At 44.6% G+C, this 20,030-nt stretch overlaps 2 protein-coding genes across 2 annotated transcripts in view; both read right to left on the bottom strand.

Moving 5' to 3' along the window:
• Positions 1-265: 265 nt before the first annotated feature.
• Positions 266-4,553, bottom strand: opn8c (opsin 8, group member c). Its single transcript, XM_030109929.1, has 4 exons — positions 4,010-4,553; positions 2,590-2,883; positions 2,189-2,520; positions 266-1,104 (listed from the first exon to the last, which is right to left on the bottom strand). The coding sequence occupies exons 1-4, from the start codon at positions 4,110-4,112 to the stop codon at positions 568-570; spliced, it is 1,266 nt and encodes a 421-aa protein (XP_029965789.1). The 5' UTR covers positions 4,113-4,553; the 3' UTR covers positions 266-567.
• A 126-nt stretch (positions 4,554-4,679) lies between these two features.
• Positions 4,680-20,030, bottom strand: part of ppp2r5a (protein phosphatase 2, regulatory subunit B', alpha isoform) — a 38,029-nt gene continuing 22,678 nt past the window's right edge. The window contains 12 exon segments of the mRNA XM_030109928.1: positions 4,680-6,536; positions 6,539-6,656; positions 6,946-7,047; positions 7,154-7,281; positions 8,075-8,194; positions 8,281-8,331; positions 8,511-8,564; positions 8,958-9,066; positions 9,314-9,373; positions 11,607-11,737; positions 16,516-16,608; positions 17,010-17,111. Coding sequence (XP_029965788.1) covers positions 6,390-6,536; positions 6,539-6,656; positions 6,946-7,047; positions 7,154-7,281; positions 8,075-8,194; positions 8,281-8,331; positions 8,511-8,564; positions 8,958-9,066; positions 9,314-9,373; positions 11,607-11,737; positions 16,516-16,608; positions 17,010-17,111 — 1,215 coding nt within the window. The 3' untranslated portion in view covers positions 4,680-6,389.

Below are 20,030 nucleotides of genomic sequence, written 5' to 3'. Positions count from 1 at the left end.
GCTGGAGCTGTGGCGGTGCAAGAAGCCGGTCTGTTCTTACTTTCTGGAAGATCCTTCTCAGTACTTCTCAGTTGTTGCTGCTAAGCATCTGGCGGAGTAATGGCGGGCAAAACGAAAGCTAAGGAAATCAGGCCAGCGGGAGCGCGCATTACGTCACATCGTCTCACATTCTCCCCAAAAAAATTCTGGTGCCGGACCGGCACTGCGACTTTCAAGTGACAATTTAGCGCTGTTAGCGGTACTTACAATGAATATTCAGGGCAGATTGTGCACATCACTGAATATTTGTAACATATTTAAGGTGGAAAATAAGTATTTTTAAAGTTGAAAAACTCCTTAATGCACCTTTAACATGGATCATTTAAAATGATTCAAGGCAGCAAATGGGAGCGTGAACTGGAACTCCATCTTTTGAAAATATAGCCATGTCCTGGTATCTTTATATGTATAAAAGTTGTGTAGAAAAAGGTTAAATTAAGACAGAGAGAGAGTTTCTGCCGGTTTCAAGTCTCGTCGCTCCGTCTGACTGCGTCGTTCACATCGTCCTGAGGAGGCGCCAGATGGCGTTCAGATGGAGACGGGCAGCGAGTTCCTGGAGTTCCTGGAGTTCTTGGAGTTCCTGGCGGATTTCCCGTCCAGCATGTTGGGCCCGTTCTTGGACGACGACCCCCAGCAGGTGTACACCTGCCGGCCGTGGGTGCGGCCGCTGCTCACGTGCACGTGCACCGCCCTGCCTCTGGTCTTGCTGCGGCTGTGAGTCCTGTCCTGGGACAGAGCGAACCGCCGCCTCTGGCCCTGCTCCTGCAGCTGGATGTGGATGGGGTACGGCGCCGGGTGGCCCGCCGTCACGTGCACGCCCACCCGGTTCCCCCGCAGCTTGTTGTAGGAGGAGAGCAGCAGGCCGCGCAGGTCCCGCTGGAAGGTCTTGTTGAAGTAGAAGTAGATGAAGGGGTTGTAGACGTGGGAGCTCTTGGCGAAGAGGGCGGGGAAGACGAAGCCCTCGGGCGCCATGTACCAGTGGCCCTTGTGGAAAATGAAGAGGAAGGACACAATGGTGTACGGCGCCCAGGCGATCACGAAGCCCAGGCTGATGCAGAAGAACATCTGGAAGAGGAAGCAGCGGGAGAGTCTGAGACGCCGTGAAGGTGACTCATCCCTAATGACGCACCGGAAACATGAGACAGTTCCTGGGAATGTTAATAAGAATATTTTTTTTTCCTTTCCAGGAAACTCAAGGTCACATAAATAGTAGTTCAGAAAAACAGTAAAGCTGGTTACAACACAGATTCCCCAAAAAATCATTAATACATTTGAAAAGTAAACAGCTGCTTTACTGAAAGCAGAAGAGGCTCGTTTCTGCTAGCTTCTCAATAAACCCTCAAAACATTCAGGGATGCGACATTTATTAAAAATCAGGACCTCATTTTAAACCTGATGGGAGTCAGACATGTTCAAAAAGTTGGATCAAAGATGATAAAAAGCAGTGAAAGTGACTGTCTTTAGTCTTAAAAAAAAAAAAAAAAAAAAGAAAAACTATTAAGAAGCAGGTCAGTGAGACAGCAGGCTTAGGAATATATAACGATCATATTTTAGAGAAGCTTTCAGGAGTAGAGCTCAATAGATGAACTTTATGAAAAAAAAAAATTGATTTGAAAGTATTCTTCATGCACTTCCACGAATCACTGTCTGCGAACACAGCTCTCTGTGAAGGTGCATCATGCAAAGATATAAATATGACACAAAGGCTAACATCATCAAGATTTAAGCTTAAAGGATGCATGGTGAAACGTTTAATCAATGCTAAATCGACGTATTAGGTGGCAGTAGAGAGTCGGTGTAGAGAACCGAGGACAGCTGTTTGACCTCGGGGGTCACATGTGGTCACTTGGTTGTCTCCGATTGTTCAGTGCAATGAATAAATCTTACATAAAACATGATAACAGGTGGAGGTTTTGTTGTTCTTAGTGTTGGCGAAGAAAATGAATGTTTACTAAGAATGTTGGTGAATAGAGAAAGATGAACACAGAGGGGGGATTTTTCACAAGACGCCAGGCTTTCGAGTTTTTTCTGTGGAACGAAAAAACATTAAAGCTCAGTTTGTGGAGATCATCTTTAACGATTACGGGTTAAAACGCGCATTTTGCGAGAAACCCTGCAGAAAAACGGTCGAACCCCGGCGCCTCCTCACCATGGAGAGCTGGCGCTCGGCGTGGCGCAGGTTGTGCCGGGTGCCTCTGGCGGACAGCGAGTAGGAGAAGCGCGACACCTTGTAGAGGATCTGGCACTGCGACACCACGATGACCAGCACGGGCACCAGCGTGAAGCAGGCGAAGGAGCAGATGACGTAGAAGGCGTCCTTGGCCGAGGTGTGGTAGCCCCTCCAGGCCACGGTGCAGGACAGGCCGTACGGCTCGGGAACGTACTCGCCCCAGCCGAACAGCGGGAAGCTGGACCAGACGGTCGCCACCAGCCAGAAGGAGCCGCACACCGCCCGGATGTTGGCGCCTTTCATCCACACGGCTGGAAGGACAGAGACATTCAGACGCTCGACGCCGCAGAAAACGCGGACGGCGCGGACGGCCCGCTCACCGTAGGTCAGGCTGTAGCAGGTCTTCACGTATCGGATGAGGCTGATGGCGGCGATGGTGAACATGCCGCACAGGCCGAAGATGAAGCAGCCCAGGCCGTAGTAGACGCAGGTGGCGTTCTCCCCCAGCCAGGCGTGGCGGAAGGAGGACAGGATGGAGAGCGGGTAGAAGCAGATGCAGCTCAGGAAGTCCACCACGGCCAGGTTGACGCACAGCAGCTCCGAGTCCACCATCTTCTTCCGGCGGTGGTAGCAGATGACCAGCACCAGCCCATTGCCCAGGATGGAGAGCAGAACTAAAGAGAGACAGGGAGCAAACTCACTCCAGACTCCAGCCAAGATACAGATCAGGATTTAACTGCATAAACACACAAAATATAACATTGATTCACCAGACATTCAGAGGATTACGATCCTGATCATCAGCAGGAGAAACGTCATCAAGAGTGCAGAACAGGGCGCCACATCAGAACTCCAGACTCCACAACTCCTCTAAGTTAATGGTGTTTTCTGATGATTTCATCCTTTCTGTGCTTATATTGGTCACTTTAAAGACTAAATTATTAATGGAAAGTATTAATATTGGCAGTCCTGTTTGATATTTAACTTAAAACACACTCAGAACATTTGGCTGTAATCATGCCTAATGCAATGGATAAAATAATATTATTGGATGGCAGAGGAAACTAAAGTTTGTACCTTTAAAAAGGCTGTGAAAACAGAAAACTGTTGAAAAAAAGTAAATGTCCCTCATACTGGAAATGAATGGGAGAGGTTAACAAAGTGAGGAGGTATTAAAATGAGCTTAAAATAGAAGATTAAAATGAAAATACTTACAAATATGCTAGAAATAAACTACAATATAACCAAATCATTATTTAAATAAATAAAAACCTTTTTCACATCTGAAATATAGAAAAGTTGAGCTAATAAATCAAAACAATATATTTAAAATAAAAGCACAGATAAAATGTTTGAATATTTTAGTGTTCCAGTAGTGTGAAACAAAAAAAAAAAAATAATAGTATGCTAAAATATGCATTACACGTATAGTATATAACATATATGGTTAAGGTGGGAAATAAAAAAAAAAAAACTATGAACAAATAAATGAAAAAGGCAAAATACTAATGTAACAGATATTTTTTGAGATTTTTAGTAAACAGTGAAATTGATTGGGTTGAATATAATTTGAAAAAATACAATAATACAAAATATGCAAGAACAAAATTGATTTCCTTCCATAAAATGCTCCAATAAAATGCTGAAACTGTTATGTTGTTTACAAAAATGGAACTAAGATGAAAAAGAAAAAGAACTTGAAGCTGAACAGTTGAATTTACTGTAAAAAGTTTGGAAGACATAAAACTGAATGTATGTGAGGATGAAACAGGATGAGAGAGACTGAACGACGCCACGTACCCATAGAGAGGATGGCCAGCCCCACGCAGATGTCGGCGGCGGGGCTGAGCTTGGAGCTGAAGGCAGAGGAGGTCCGGTTGTCATCGGAGGAGTTCAGAGGCATTGGGCGCCGTCGTTCCTGCCGCTGCTGTGGGAGCCGATCGAACTCAACCAACAAACACACACGCCAGCGGACCCATTTCCAGCCGGAGGCAGATGTTCCCACCGAGCCTCACTTTCTTTTATGCGGGGAAGGAGGGTCGCCATGGCAACGCCCGAGCGCCGGCGCGCCGACGGCGTGCAACTTGGAGAGGAGAGGTTAACTCTGACAGGGGAGGAGCGAGAGGAGGACGAACCGGAGGAAGAATATTTATATATATATGTTTAGAGTTAGGAAGAGAAGAGGAGGAAGAGCAGGGAAGTGCTCATCCAAACCCAGGCTGGAACAGGAGATCCCCCTGCTGTGAGGCGACGGTGCTTCCCACTATACCACAGTGACAATTCACATCCTCAAAAAAAGAGCTTCTAATGAGATGGCAACAATGACAGAGGTCAGGGCTCATGAGTTCCTTGGCAGAGGCTCAATGAGTGGAAAGAAGGTTGAACATTGAAGGGCAATCGCACCATCTGCTGGCCACCAGGATGTACTGCAGCTCCACAACAAAAGGAAACAGGTGCTTGAACACGGGAGTAGAAAGATAAAAGTAGACTTTATTTGATGGTGAAACCTAAATAAGATCTGTGATTACAAAACAGGCTCCCCACATAGTTTCTTAAAACGTCACAGAGGCTGGAATGCTGTACTGACAGAAAGGCAATCAGAGAAGACTGGACCTAAAACATGAACGGTCAAAGTAAGAGAGCAGACGCCGAGGTTTGCACAGGGAACACCAGTCGATCGAGAAACGAAAAGAAAAGAAAAGTCACTCTCAGGAGTCGGTCCTATGATCTACGGCAGTCATATTCAGTTCATGGAAACCGGAGAATAAACGTTGATCTCTATGTAACCTGGCAGCAACAGTCCTGTGGAGCTTAATGGAGTTATCTTCTACATGGCGGTCGGCTGTGAAACAGTTTCCGTGTACGTGAAGAGCAGAGCTCGGACGCACGCAGCGTTAACAAGAACCATTTATGTCTCTAGAACCACTGACCGCACTTTTCCTAGGACCACGGAGACAAACACACTGTACACGAAACCGAGTGGCGTTTCCCTTTAAGTAGCCTCCACAACCCACACATACACAGACGGTACGGATACACACTCCAAGACATCCTGCGTCCCGCCGCCATCCCGAAACATCGAAAAATATACGCCTCAGTGACACTCTGGAAAAATATAGTCCTGTTGGTCTCGCAGAACGCTTTGAGATCGGCTGCTTTTAAGGAACAGTTCAACATTTGAGGCGAACGCCTGGCCTGAACGGGAGGCCGAGTCGTCGTCCTCCTGCTGTCACGACACGTCGAACGCTTTTAATTTCAGTCATTTCAAAGCAGGTCTCGTCCTGAGAAAGCCCTCTCTCACACACTTTAGTGTAAAGTCGGTTGCCCTGTTAGGATATAATTAGCTTCATGTTTTTTTTCTTTTATCCACCAAGCTCACAGAGAAATATTCACCAACACCCCAAACACAAAGAAACAGTGTGAAATCCATAGTGAAGTACAGTCACTTCCAGAGCTGCTGCTCTGTTTTATGAGTTTTTGTTTTTTTATTTACTCGTCATTGTTTTGTTTTTTTTTATTTTATTTGTGCATCTCCCATTCTGTGACTGTCTTCCAGCATCTCCTGAGTCTGTCCTCAGGTCTGGATATCCATTATGAACACTAAATGCCTGACTTTGGGTGTGGTCCCCCCGAAAAACTGAAAAGAACGAAAGAAAAAAAAAAACAAAACAAAAAAACAAAACAAGAAACTCCCAAAATCTGCCGTTCCCTTCTCTTTTAAGGTTTGCACTCAAGTGTTGGCAGCGAACGAGGAAAAGCACATTAAAAATAGACGTCTTTAAATAGCTGTTCGGCTTTTTCTAAGTGCAGCACGATCGGAAACATTAAATTCAAGTCATTGTCGTTTTCTCCCCTCCCCCGACTATCATACGAGTACAACAGAAGAAGAAGAAGAAAAAAAAAATCATTTTCATTAAGAAACTAATTGTGAAAGGATAAATCTTTGATCAGACAAATAAACAATATACTGCAGTCACACTGTAACATCCAAAAATAGTCTTAAATTGAAATATATACTTTTTGTTTTTCTTAACCTGCCAAAGAAATGCTAAGTCACTATAAGTAGATTTAATATACTGTTGAGGTGTGTTTTTCTTTCCGTTGATTCCCCCCCCCCCATCCCCCGGCAGTCCTGAACACGGCGTCAAACCGTCACAGAGTGAAAAGTGGATATCCGTCGTCATTTGGCACATGTGAGGCTCTCGCTGGCTGGAACGCCCACGTCTGGGTCGTTAAGGTCTGCAGCGACGGCGGCAGCGTCGCTGCTCCTGTCCTGGGTGTCGCTCTTACTATTACTGCTGCTGCTGTTGTTGTTGTTGTTGTTGTGTTGTTGTTTTGGATGCTGGGGGGCCCGTGGCTGTTGTTCTGGACCAGGGTGGAGTTGCTGAGCCTCAGCTCGTCCAACTTCTTCCACAGCTCGTCCCGCTCCTGCTCCTTCTTCTTCTCCCTGAGGAGAGAAAGGAGGAAAACATTGAGTTGTCGTTCAGCGTCGTCTCCTGCTTTTTCAGCGCCCGTGAACGGTCCCGTGGCAAAATCACGCAACAGTGCAGAATGGGAAAAAGCCTGACGGACATGGAGGTCAACTGGATCACAGGATTACACCACCTCCTCCAATATGATCACAAAACTGGTTTTCTTTCATGTGGCGCTGCATTTGAAAGACACAAAATTCCCTCATTTTTCACTAAAGTTTCGGAATAATACGACCCCGACTGGGGGTCGGCTCCAGGTCTCACCTCTGCCGGTCTGCTTTATAAGAGGAGGTCAGCTCATCGAACAGCGTACAGTTCATCTCCATCAGCGTCTTCAGCACGTTGTAGACCAGAGCGACGATCGTCCTGCGGCACACAGACGCACACTCTGGGATTTAACGACCGCTCTGGGCTGCCCGTCTGTTCTCCACAGAGCTTAAAAACCAGCAGCGAGCGTGTGAACACTACGTACGGGTTCCAGTGCTCTTTGGAGATCCTGTACAGGTTGCCGAACATGATGGGCAGGATCTTGTCGATGTTCTCCTCGATGAGGCTGAGGATGTACTCGTTGTTCCAGAAGTACAGCGCTCGCTCGGCCACCTGCGAGGACGGAGAGGCACAGGGAGCGGAAGGCGCGGCGTAAAACCACGAGGAGAAGTGACGGGGACGGTACAGTCTGTTCACACAGAGCGCTGTGACACAAAGTGAGCGAGACGCCAGCTAGAAATCAACGATTTTCAAACAGCTCCCTCTAGTGGTATACGGTGAAAACTCATCCATCAAAAGACACCATGAATAAATAATACAACCAAACTCCAAGTAAAAACATAGAATTGAGAAGCAAAGTGTAAAACTAATGTTTGACCTTTGTCACATTTAGTCTCTTGTTAATTTCTTATCGTGTAACGACATAAAGATAATCACAGACGTTAAAATATTCATACTACTTTGTAACTGGTGCAGCTTGTGTGTGAATTTTAGAAATTGTGCAAATAAAGACTTTTTTTTATACTAACTTAAATTATCTGTTGGAAAAGTGCAAAACAGATCAGAATTGTACATTTTTCCTTATCTAAAACCCAAATTGGATGCATTCCCACACTAATATGTGTAAAGAGTTTTATAAGTGTTTACAATGCCACTTGTTTTTTTTGCGTGCTGCGACTGAATGTTAAACATTTCAACAGGTCATTGGGTTTAGTTTTAAGTCTGTCATTAATTCACTATTCATCTGGAAGAAAACAGAGAGAAATGAGGAAGTTACCAAATACAGACACTTGCCCCACGAAGGGTGAAGCTCCTAACAGTTTGTGTTTGTTGCAACACGCTCAGAGAGGCAACAACAAAGAAGGTGTCAAAACTCACAGCACCACAAAATAAAACTCTTCTGTACCTGAAAATGTGGATTGGCTACACATCTGGAGATCTGTTTGAACAGAGGCTCCTGGATCTTCTTGAACTGCGTTGGTTCGATGACGTCGAGGATCTCTTCGATTTCACCCAGGAACATCACCTGTTCGGAGCGAGGAGCGTTAAACACACACCACCAGCCAGAGCGAACAAACAGCTCCGTAGGTGTGTGTTTTATTCATAGCCGACCTCTTTCTGGCTGCAGGTTTTAGGCCAGAACTTCAGCAGACCGCGGATCACCTGCAGAGATGAGAAACATTTTCTTGAGAGAGTGAGGAGGGAAAAAAAAAAAAACACACACACATCTCCCTGGTGCTTCGCTGAGTGGGCGGTTTCTACAAATGTCTCTGCAGTGGGAACTAATTTAGTGCTCAAGGCTTGGCGCTTTGAGTAGGAGGGAGGACGAGAATAAATCGTACCGGCTCTGTGAGCGTAGGATCCTTCTCCAGGAACTGGACCACACAGTAGGCCAGCTGAGGGGCAGAGAAGAAGAAGCACACAGATCTGTAGTGTCACAACAAACCTCGGCGGGCGTTTTCGTGCGTTTCAGGCTGCATTCATGCAGCTGATACTTAAAAACCACAATCAGCAGATAGATCATAAATAACATTATTATACAATAAATCAAATAAATGTGATTATCCTTTTAATTGTCACAGTGGTGACTTGCATGGACAGCAACATGAAAAATCAATAAGTGCGGGCATTTCCCATGTCTTGCCACTAGAAGGTGCTACAATATAGCATTAACAGTACTTTCAATCCAGCTGAGACTCCACTGCTGCATATTCCAGTTCTTCACATGGTAAGAAGTCATTTACCGCAGAATGTGTGTTGTTCTCATGCGAGCGGCGGCGTTCTCCTACCTGTGCGTGGAACAGAGCCAGTCCTTTGGCTGTGTGCAGCGGGATGAGCACCTTCATCAGGAACTGCTTGTGCTCTGCCTTCAGAGGCAGCGCGAACCCGTTGATGATACTGTAAACAGACCAGACCGCGGAGAACCGTCGGGTTACGAGGCAAAGCAGCGGCCTGAACTCTAACGCAGTGAAGTACGAGCTGAACCAGACATCTGCTGCGAACATCTGGAGCAATTCTGCAGCTCAAACAGCCCCAAAGAGACAATAAGGGAAGTCTGATCATAACATTTCAAGAAAGCGAGAGTTAAACTGAGGGTAAAAACACATTTATGCACATCATACAGACATCATGTTTCATCTCTCACCTTCCCAGAATCTCCAGCAGCTCGGCGACTCCGTTGAAGTGTTCGGTTTCGTAGACGAACCTGCAGGAACACATCGAACGGAATTAAAAAAAAACAACACACCACTGCTCCGGCGGGAGAACACACTGATCAGAACAATTGATCCCGACCGTGTCCGGTAGCGTGCTCACTTCAAAACGCTGCCATTCAGCCCGAGTGAAGAGCCACATGCAGAGGACTAGAACCCTTTAAACCCAGATAGATACACAACAAAAAAGCGCTTGCAAGTTTTTGACCAGCAAATTCTTTAGTTGACTAAGTTTAATTCAGGTTTCATTTGGAATTAAGTGGAAACATATTTAACTGCTAACTGAAATACTGTTATGTAACGTAGTGATCCATACATCAGTCATGCCGTCTGTTCGGTAACGCATCTCCACCTCGCCGCGCAGCCACCGGTATGTACAGACAGGGCCTGACAGCCGCGGCCCTATTTTTATCCTCCGTGGCAGATGGTCAAAGTGGGTGCACCCGTTTTGCCACCTTGCCTGTTGGAAACGACATCAAGTGTCCCCTGTTTCAATCATCTGAGGCTCATTGTCACGCAGCAACGGCGAAGACACGGCGAGCGGCTGCTGCCGCCGTGTCTGGCTGCGCTGCTCTGGCTTGAAGGACGAGAAGTCAATCGGAGTTATTAACTATGTACATTTATTAATACATTTGATCAAACTGTAATCAACTGAAAGACAATCCAGATTCTAAATAGAATTTAAATAGAGACAGAAAGGCAGTGGACGCAGTGGAGGCCTGCTGTTTTCTTTTTCCCACCCCCACTCTCCAAAAGGATCCTCGAAGGATTCTCAAGTCACATAAACACAATCTGGGACGGGGACAAAGAAGGCAGAAATGGTCAATTTCACACATTTCTAACAACTGCAGGAGCATTTGAGAAACCAGGCAGGTCAACAGGTCAGTACTTCCTCTGGGAATAAAGGAGCACAGCCTCATCAGAAACTTAAACCATATTAAAAACCTGTGGAGCAATTTAAGAAGATTGCTCGGGAATAAACTACAAGGCATAAGATCTGCTGAAGAATTTCGGTGCACAAGGAGCAAAGACCAAAAGTGGATGTTCTGCATTTCTGGAAATCAGGAATGTGCTCAGGAGTCCAGTCAAATCACTGTTTGTCAACAAAGCTCACTGTCAAATGTATAAATGTAACTTAAAGCTGCAGCACACAAAACAAAAGCCCAAATATTACCATGATCTATAAAACTGCCGTCTCTAATGGGAAGCACACGGAGCTTTTAGAACTCATTTTCAGAAAAACCTTTCAAGGAAGGAATCGAATGTCTCAGCAAGACGAGCTGCATTCCTTCCACCAGCAGGGTTTCACAATAGAGGAGTGTGCAAAAAGTCTACATGCCTGATGCTCCAAACAGACACGCACAAAATATCTGACACGTGAAATGAAATGAAATGAAAAAAAGACACGAGGCCAAACGGCTGCTGAGCTGCTGGAATCCTTCACCTGACTCCAAGGTGACAACATCCCTCTTCTAAAATTCAAATATTGGTTTATGAAATTTGGAAAGTGTCCCAGCTTTTTGAGACATTCAAGCAGGTGAACGAACAGATTTTAATGATCACTGACTCACGCCGCATAAATATGATCAATAATGGCGACCCAAAGGTACTTTCTCACCTAAAATGTGAATTGAATTTCAAAAACATCTTCAAACCTCAGCAGGGATTTCATTCAATCCTCAAATGAGTCACACCACCTCAAAACACACATTGATTCATTTGTGTATTTTCCTCCACAATTTCTCATTCTTGAAGCAGAACACATTTTGTAGTTGTGGGTCTTGTTTGCTTCCGTGTACAACTTCCAGATCTGTAAATCTGCAGCTCGTTCATCTGGTTGAGTTGAATGTTCAGTCCTTGACCTTGTGAAAGACGATCCTTCATTTCACTCTGAACTTGCTGCCTCCAGTGCATCATTTTGAAATAGTTGACCTCTTATTAACAATGAAGTCGGAGCAACTCAGAGATAAAATTTAAAAGAAAAAAAACCCACAGGAATCAAACAGAGGCTTCTGAAAGCAGCACAGCTCTCGGGATGACAGCTCTCATAATACTGTCTGATTACCTTTTGATTTTCTATTCTTCCACCTGATCATGAATCACAGCACGAAACAAATCGAACTACATCTCTCTCAAAGTTTTAATCTGAGTCTCAAATTTAGTGAAAAACAAAAAAAGGTATTGGGTGAATTAAGATCAGATGTTTCTTGAGTGTTGTTAACTCACCGCAGGAAAATATTGTTGATCTGCTTCCTTATGAAGGCTCGCAACCCCAGGAACTTTCCGTAAATCCGATGGAGGATGGTCTTCAGGAAGTCCCTCTCCCTCGGGTCCTCGCTGTCGAACAGCTCCAGCAGCTGCGGGGAGAAAACGAAGCTCTCAGTCCTCCTTCATCTCGACTGCACTCGCGGTGACTCACCACTTCTACTGACTGATGAACTTTTAATCACACGTCCCCTGAGATCTGGCGGATACAGAACAGTTTGACCTTTATTCCAGGTGATTCAAACCTTTCAATACACACTGTCAACGGATTTGTTGCTCATTCCTTCCTATGCTGTGCTGTGATGTGCTTTTATTAATAATACAGAGACTGAGAGAGGATCGATAAACCAATCATCTGCTGAGCTCAGGACAGACCCTGATGCAGTTCAACATCGCTCTGTTGTGTTTTGTTACTTAATGAAACCAATACTACACTTCCACTGGTGGAAGCTGTCGCACGCAAACAAAAGCATTAATATTTGAAGCCAAAGTAACAGACAAAAGAAAACAGTAAGTCTAATTCACCGAGGGAACTTAAGACTACGAGGATGTGATCTTTACATCATGACGATCTTTAAACATCCCCCTTCCTGCACTGTTCTGTGATGTGCTTTGACCAACTGAGATGTTCTGTGCTCATCAGGCGTTGGAGCCTTCTATTATATAAAACATGTGATCAATCTCTGCCTCCATAGAGGATCTTTGAATATATGATAAAAAAGACTGAAGGAGATTCACCTTTCCATTACAAAAGCAGCAAATGGAAAGAAGACATTATTCAAAAGGCTTTTCCAGGTAGTGAAAATTGGCTTCCAGAATTTCTCCGACAGACTACAAGCAATCTGATCAACGGTGATCTTCTCACTCGTCTCTCTTTCTAGCTTTCAATGTTCAAACGATTGAGATGATAATGACAGGAGTTCTACTAGTTACCTTTCATATCACTTTATTTCTTTTCTGGTTAGGTTTCATGTGAAACTGTCCCTTATTGAGTCCCGTCGTAAATACACACCTTTGAATCCTTTGATTAAAGCAAAAAATAAAAACAGAGTTTTGATGTGAAATGTGATGGCAGATAATGACGCCATGTCAAAACCAACTTGCAGCATCTTATCTAAGAGGCACGTGGGACGCGTGCCTGATCGCTGGATACTGTACACAGATGTGAAACGCTCGGCGTTCGGCAGCTATTTGTATTCTCGTGCGATGAGTCATTGTTACAGTAGCGTTGCGGGCAGCGGAGCCGGTGCCACCGAGTTCAAAGAGAGTGCTTTCAGGCTCCGAACAGCTTCCGGCTGCGGCGCTCGTCTTCCACAAGCATGTCAGCGGCACCTTGGTGACGGGCCCGGCGGTCTATTTTTAACCCTGCTTATAGTCGGGGAAAGGGTTTCATCCTGTTACTGCGCATCGTGATTCACACTCAATCGGGTATCGTTAAACGGTGCCACCAGTTGCTCTCTCCGCGTTTATTATATCAACTATTTATTTCCTCCAGGGCCGTAAAGCTGACAGCTTTCCATGATTTTCAAGTGCTCCCACGCTTTGTTATCCCGGCGTGGGGGGAGGAAGCTTACGTCGGATTTAAGTCGGCGTCCACATTCAGATCGATTGTGATTAAAATTGGGAGTAAGCGCCGCTGAAAGGTCCGATCAGTAAGCCCAGCGTTTGCTTTGTGTCTCTGTCCAACAGCGGCCAAACACACAGCGGCCATCGGGCTTATTGAGCTGCGGGAGGATCATAACGATAACTGCTCCAATCTTATTCATTGATTAATATCTCATTAGAGCAGGCAGGAGGAGCAGCGCTCAGTCACGACAGCAGCATAATAGAGGAGCTTCCGTAAACAAGTGTTGGCATGGCGAAATTTTGATTTGATGAACAGTAGTCTCCAGGAAGGCTCAGTGAAGAACCAGACTTTTCATTGCTTTTCAATGAAGCCACTCTGCAAATCAACTATGAACTTTCAATAAACTCTCAAGCTGCCAGAAAAATGAACAAGTACCGTAAAACAAGCATCAACATCTGCTGTAACTCGCAGCAACTAGTGACAGCGGTCAGCGGTTACCATGGCAATTGTGTCGATGTGAAACCCCGGCTACGCTTCCTTATCAGTACATACACAATACGCCGTTTGATAAATCTGTTGACAGCACTTGTTAGTGGAGGAGGGACCGCAGACTGGCCACAGACTGTGGAACACCGAGGTGGTCAAAGGTGAAAAGGGAGCGTAATCTCTTCAGAGGAACCAGGACAATGTGTGCAGCGATGTAAACTAATGTGCATGGTGGCTTCACGAACAATATTTGATTTACAGGATTTATACGTCAAAGTGATGAAATAACTTCAAATTGCATGTTTTTGCTTGATTTCTTGCGTCGCCGGCCAACTGTTGATGGGATTACTGTAACTATGGAACATAACCGAGCGGTTCAATTCAACAATTATGGATGTTTTTATCGATACGTCTGAATCTAAAACGCTTTAGGAAGCAACCCCTGAGGGGTCAAATCAGAATTAGGGCTGAAGCAATTAGTTGATGGACAGAAAATTAATCACCATTTGTTTCTGATCCCTCGGCTCTCACAGAGGTTGATCAATGGCGGCGAAATGGGACACCGGGCCGGACTTTGTTATGAAAGCTGCACCACAGAATAATTCAGACACGCCTGAGGAAACATCAATATTCCATCAAAACAAGGCACAGCAGGACCTCAGCTTTCTCAGGAGCCGGCGCCAGACGGAAGACAAAAGGACTATTTTCACTTTGAGTGACGAACAAATGAATATGCGTGCTATGTCCAGCTGGATATTGACAAAAATAACGATTAATTGCTTATTTAAGCGTAAAAAAAACACAACTCTGATAGAAAATGCCTCGTCTGTTTACGATCGTATATATTTAGATGGATTTTGATGATTAGTGGAAATAATCAGGCAAATGGTGGCTGATAAATGAGTGTTTGGTCTTAAATTGTCAGCTAATGGATAAACTGTTAAAGATGTTTTAATTTAAATGTTTTATTGTTATTTTAGAAAGAAAACTCGTATAGTTTGGCCCGCATTCAACACGTAAGGACTGTAAACAGAGGTCACTTATGATGTACGTCGTTCAATATTCAGATCAGCGCAGTCTGCTGTGAACCTTCGCGGTGACGGCTGAAGTCAAACAGCAGTTTTCTATTTGTGTATAAAACCTCAGGCTTTCTCTGACACTGGCTGGAGACAATGTCACTGAGTGAGCATGAAGCCAGCGGCAGACTGTACTCCCGATGCGTGGACATAGACTTTGATTTTAATGTGATGTTCATTTGTTTTCTGGCTCGATGTCTTTATTGGTGGTCAGCGGCGGCCCTCAGCTTGACCACAATATCACCGGTTTTATATCCCGGTGATTCCTTAGATAGGAACTCGGCACCAAACACGCTAACGTTGACGTTAACATGCTAAATGAATGGCAAGCAAAAAAGACTGCCATTTGCTTATATACGTGTGGGGGTGTTTTTGCAAATGTAAAGAGATGAATAAAAGTAAGAAGAGAAAACCTGTAAGACTTTTGAAACTTTAAAGGTATTTAAATTCCATGCTTGAATTAAGCTGCTGTCTATCCCTGGAATTCTTAAGCAACACTTTAGGAAAGAGTTTTTAAATGTGACTAAAGATCAATAAGTCTGACTCAATTCCATCTTTTCTGAAATATTTGGGAAAGAGAACAATCTTTTGGTTTTGTGAACTTCAGCCAGCTGTTCCCAGGGGTCTGTGCATACCCTGCGAAAACAGCTCAACTCCTTCCCCGTATCAGGACTGAGAGAAAAGAAAGACACCGTTTTAAAAATGGATCCCAGCCAGTTTCACATGTTACCCTCAGTCTGAAAGTTATCCTCAGTCTGAATTGCTGCATTTCATGACAAAAACTTTGTGCTGCTCAGAAAGTTCTGAAAGAATCTGGTAGATTTCTGGGCAAAACCGTTGACATTGGGGTGCTTGTAACTGCAGTGTGAACGCTGCCCAACAGTGGGCCAGAATACTTGTCTTGTGTTGTGTACAGATGTTCTAGCACTGATCGAAGTGATGTAAAAGTCTTCTCCACTTTGGAAATGCTCTTGAGGAACCACTGAATGCTGAATGCCCTGACCGCTTTGTGGGATGTGAACGTCCCAGGGAGACCTGTAACGTCCCATCTCTGTGCTCTGCATGTCATAAGTGAGCTTAAACGATCCGCAGGATTTCCTCTCCTACGTCCACGGCCACCAAAACCTCCAAGTCCTTCTTTCTTCCCCGACCGCGCTCCACCGCTTTCCTTCTGAAGAGTAAACAGCAGGCAGCTATTTTTAAAGCTCCCGAACGACACGCTCACATCATGGAAAGTCGGAGCAGGCACCTCAGATGTGGCCTTGCCAACATTCCTGGCCCTGCGGTCCCCGTTAGCCGCTGCTTTGCGGGAACTGGGGAATTCCTGCAGTAGGTGGGTGCCGAGCCAGGACAGACGGATCCGGGCGAGAGCGTCACGAAGGTTTGACTCATCGGGAGCGCCGCGCTGAGGGCCGGTCAACTTCCAAAGCACAATTATCGTAGTATTCACCACACTCGCGAAGTCTAGTCGTTTGGCCAACTGCCATCAACCACTGAAAGCACAAGAGCTGCAGCTACGACTGAAGAGGTGAACTAGTTTTTCGAAAATGAAAATGTTGGTGGGGAGGAGATCCCAGGTTCAAACATGACTCTGAACCAGCTCAAAAACTAAGAATACAGCGGAAATGTGACAGATCAATGTTTGTAAATAAAGAGCTGACCACATCAGATTCTACCTGATGGAGTGGAAGTACAGCTGAGAGGTAAGCTCGCTTGTGTACATGGCAGGAAACACACATACCTGCAGGACAAACTTCTGATCGATGTATCTTTTTGCAATGCTGGGTTGGAAATCTGGATTCTCTAAAAATCGCAGCAGAAACTCGTAAACCAGCTGAAAAAGAAAAGAAGAAACATTAATAAGATGAAATTTGTGCTGATGTTGCAGCAAATTTTAAGGAAAAGCTACAGCAGGGGTGTCAGACCATTTGGTCTGTGGGCCACGTCCTGCCCTGTTTGATCTCAACACAGCCTGAGCTGCAAAAAGATAATAATTAGGAAGCTGCTTTTTACAGGAAAAACAAAAATGAGAAACTAAAGTGGATGTCCTTAAAAAACTCATCATATGGTTGATCGTGTTTCAGCAATTGAGGCATTTCTTTTAATTGAGGCCAAATTGAAACAAGAGGTCTTTTTATTTTTTTCCTTTGGTTTTTCCATGCAACTTTTCCCAACTAGATCCGATCATTTTGCAGGCCAGTGTGTGTGTGTGTGTGTGTGTGTGTGTGTTCTTACTTGAATGTGAGGCCACGCAGCCTCCAGAGTGGGTTCGTCCTCTTCTGGGTCAAAATCTGGATTGTCGCTTGGTGGCAGAGACCGAAAAATATTGGTGCTGATCTGAAACAACAACAACAACAAAAGACATCTTAAAGATACAAGCTGAAATCTCTGACAAAAAGGTTCCCTCACTTTTATTTATTTTTTATTTACACGTGACTATATTTAAACAATGTGTTGATCTTTACCGAAGCCTCTCTTGTCCACTGTTTGAGCTTTCTGTGATAAGCAGCCATTAAAGTTTCCTTGTGATTTAATGATGGGCAGTAAACCTCCGGAGAGTCACTGTGACGACGTGCGCACCGCGGCATCGCTGACGAGTCACTAACGGGAATGAGAAGCACCTCGTTTGTTTAATTCAGATCAGCAGAGGTGGCTGATAAAACCATTACCGATTCTACATCTGTCACAACCCCTCATTTAAATTCTGTACCAAAGACAATCATTGCAGACAGGTCAGTGCCACCTCCATCTCGCTTTGTTTTTTAAACACACACAAACACAGAGCTGGAAAAGCAAGCGTTATGTGATTGGATGTCTCCTGCTGAAGTGATAAACACAACATCAAATTAACTGCTGACAACTGGGAAATCCAAAGTGACACTAATGGGAGAGAGGAAAGCGGAAAAAGAATGTTTTAAACCTCACAGGTTGAGGAATCCACAGAAAGACGTTTTGAGACGTCCGAACATGAGAGCAAATGAGCAAAACCTGTTCAGGATGCTTAAAAATACACTATATATCGACATATATATGCATCCCACTTTTACCAAGAACAAGCTGGGATCATAAAGCAGCCCTCAGATAAACAGTAGAGAGGATGAATGAATGCTTCATGCTGTATACTTTGGATTATAAGAATACGAATGCGACTAAAAGCTAAAGTCAGTTGTTCAGTGTCTGGACTCTTGAAGTAAAACCTCCTCATCGTTGTAATCTCGACCAATTACACATAAATGTTATCATTTCAACACTTGTAGAGGTTTGACAGAGACTCTCTGACCCTTCAGAAAAATCACTGAATGAAAGCGTTTTGGGAAAGTGAAAATTCCTGAAATAAAAGTCTCCTCAATCGTTTCAGACACCCTGTCTCAGCGTGTTAAAATCCTCTAATAAAGTTTCTTCGTGAGTTCAAAAGACAGGCGTGCAAATCGTTACCTGCTGCACCGATTCCCCTGAACTCCTCCACAGACACTGGAGGTTGAATTGTGAGGTTTCACATCTGTCTCCAATAACTAACGGGTGCCAATGTTGAGTCTGCCGAGACATGATTACATTTTCACATGACTATTTTGGTCTTATCTCTATTAGCTGAAAGGAATGAGAGGAAGCTCGGTCTCATGCTCCTGTTTCCCATCCTCTTTAAGGATGAATGAGCCCTTCAGACCACCGCTGTTAACTGTGGCGAGCTGTTATTTGCCTGCTCTGGTCCTTCCTGGAGTCTGCCGCTGCAGAGCAGCTGTTCCACAGCTGATGAAAACACCATCTGGAAATAATAGGAGTTCAAACTCATTCACAGCCGAAGACAAAAAGCAAAATCCAGTCTTCAGTCAAACAGTAACAACCACACACTTTCTACTCGGTGGGCAGAAGCAAAGGTTGCAGGTTCAGTTTCTCATTTCCCTTTCCCGAAATGTTGAAGAGTCCTTGAGCAAGACACTGAGCCCCAAACTGCTCCCAACGGATGGATTGAGCGCAGCGGAAAAGTGCCATTAAATGCAAAATGAATTTGCCTGTCAGTATATAGTTACGGAGGAACAAAACAAAAGAGTGATCTTTCGTGCTCGTGCAACATCGTCTGACAACACCATCTGGCAATCGTATTGCTCAAACTCGTTCACAGCCAAAAAAATAAAAAAAAAATACACAAAAAGCAAAAGCTGCGAGAGTCAAAGCTTTAGTTGGAACAAAACCAGGAGTCTTTCAGGAGAATGCCGATTCAGTAAATTACTGATTCTGTGTCGTGTCTTTGTGACAAAACACACAAAAATCACTGAACCCTCAGAATCAACTATGAACACACTACAGTTTCACCTACAGATCTTACTGCTTTATTAAACACACTGATGCTGGACTAAATCTTTTGTTTAAAATTAATATATAAGAGACACTATGTGGCATCATCTGGTGTTCTTCCTCTACGTATACCAATTTGGAAATAATTATGGAGACCTTATGAGACAATGCGTCAATGTATTTGAACCTCCACCTATACGATGACCTTTGCCCTGCTTTCTGCAGTCTTGAAGCACTTTACTCCGTTAGTCATGTTCACTCTCTCCCCGCGCACTCCGAAACGGCCCGGCAATCTCGCCACTGGCCTCACACTGTCTGCAAGGCGTGTGTTCGCCGAGACAGAGATGGATGGATAACTTACTCTAACTTTCCCTGATGTGAGGCACATGAGTGGTTAAGCTGGAACCAGACGGCTCAGATTACACGCTGGGATGCCAGAGGAGATATCCAGCCACACGCTTAACCTCTTATAGGGCACTCCGTACAACGGCTGGAACCTGAAGGAGCCGTACTCTGAGCTGTTATGAGGCATAGGAACATTATATACGATATTTCCATGTTGACCCACTGAAGACAACAATAGCTTGTCACAACAATAACCTCACATAATCCACTTCTGCGTAATTAAATTTGAGGTTTAAGGGCTTCAGGGAGTTCATACTGTACTGGGAAGCGAACTGATCACCTCCTTAGTGAAACGTGCCTGTGTGAGTTTTGGAAACGTTCTGAGGACTGATTAAAGGTTTCACTCTGTGTATATGTTAAGCATTAAAATGTGTTGGCATGTTTGCTCTGACTGTGATTAACTTTATTTGCATGAAAGAAATGTGCAGAAGACCAAATATGGTCACTCAGCCAATCAAAGGCGACAGGTGAAAGGTCACTGCAAAGTTTTTTTTTTCTCCAGTTACAACTTTCATCCAGCAGGCCTTTGCAGACACGCATGATGTGATTAGTTATTCC

Source organism: Salarias fasciatus, chromosome 15, assembly GCF_902148845.1.
Source record: "Salarias fasciatus chromosome 15, fSalaFa1.1, whole genome shotgun sequence".
Lineage (NCBI taxonomy): Eukaryota > Metazoa > Chordata > Actinopteri > Blenniiformes > Blenniidae > Salarias > Salarias fasciatus.
This window is presented reverse-complemented; position numbering and strand designations above follow the sequence as displayed.

Bases quoted from the DNA above. Each gene is read 5' to 3' on its own strand.
- opn8c (XM_030109929.1), bottom strand. From the start codon at position 4,112: ATGCCTCTGAACTCCTCCGATGACAACCGGACCTCCTCTGCCTTCAGC. The intron at 2,521-2,589 runs GTGAGCGGGCCG...CTGTCCTTCCAG, and splicing joins CTGCTACAGCCTGACCTACG to CCGTGTGGATGAAAGGCGCC. The intron at 1,105-2,188 runs GTGAGGAGGCGC...TTCCTCTTCCAG, and splicing joins CCGAGCGCCAGCTCTCCATG to ATGTTCTTCTGCATCAGCCT.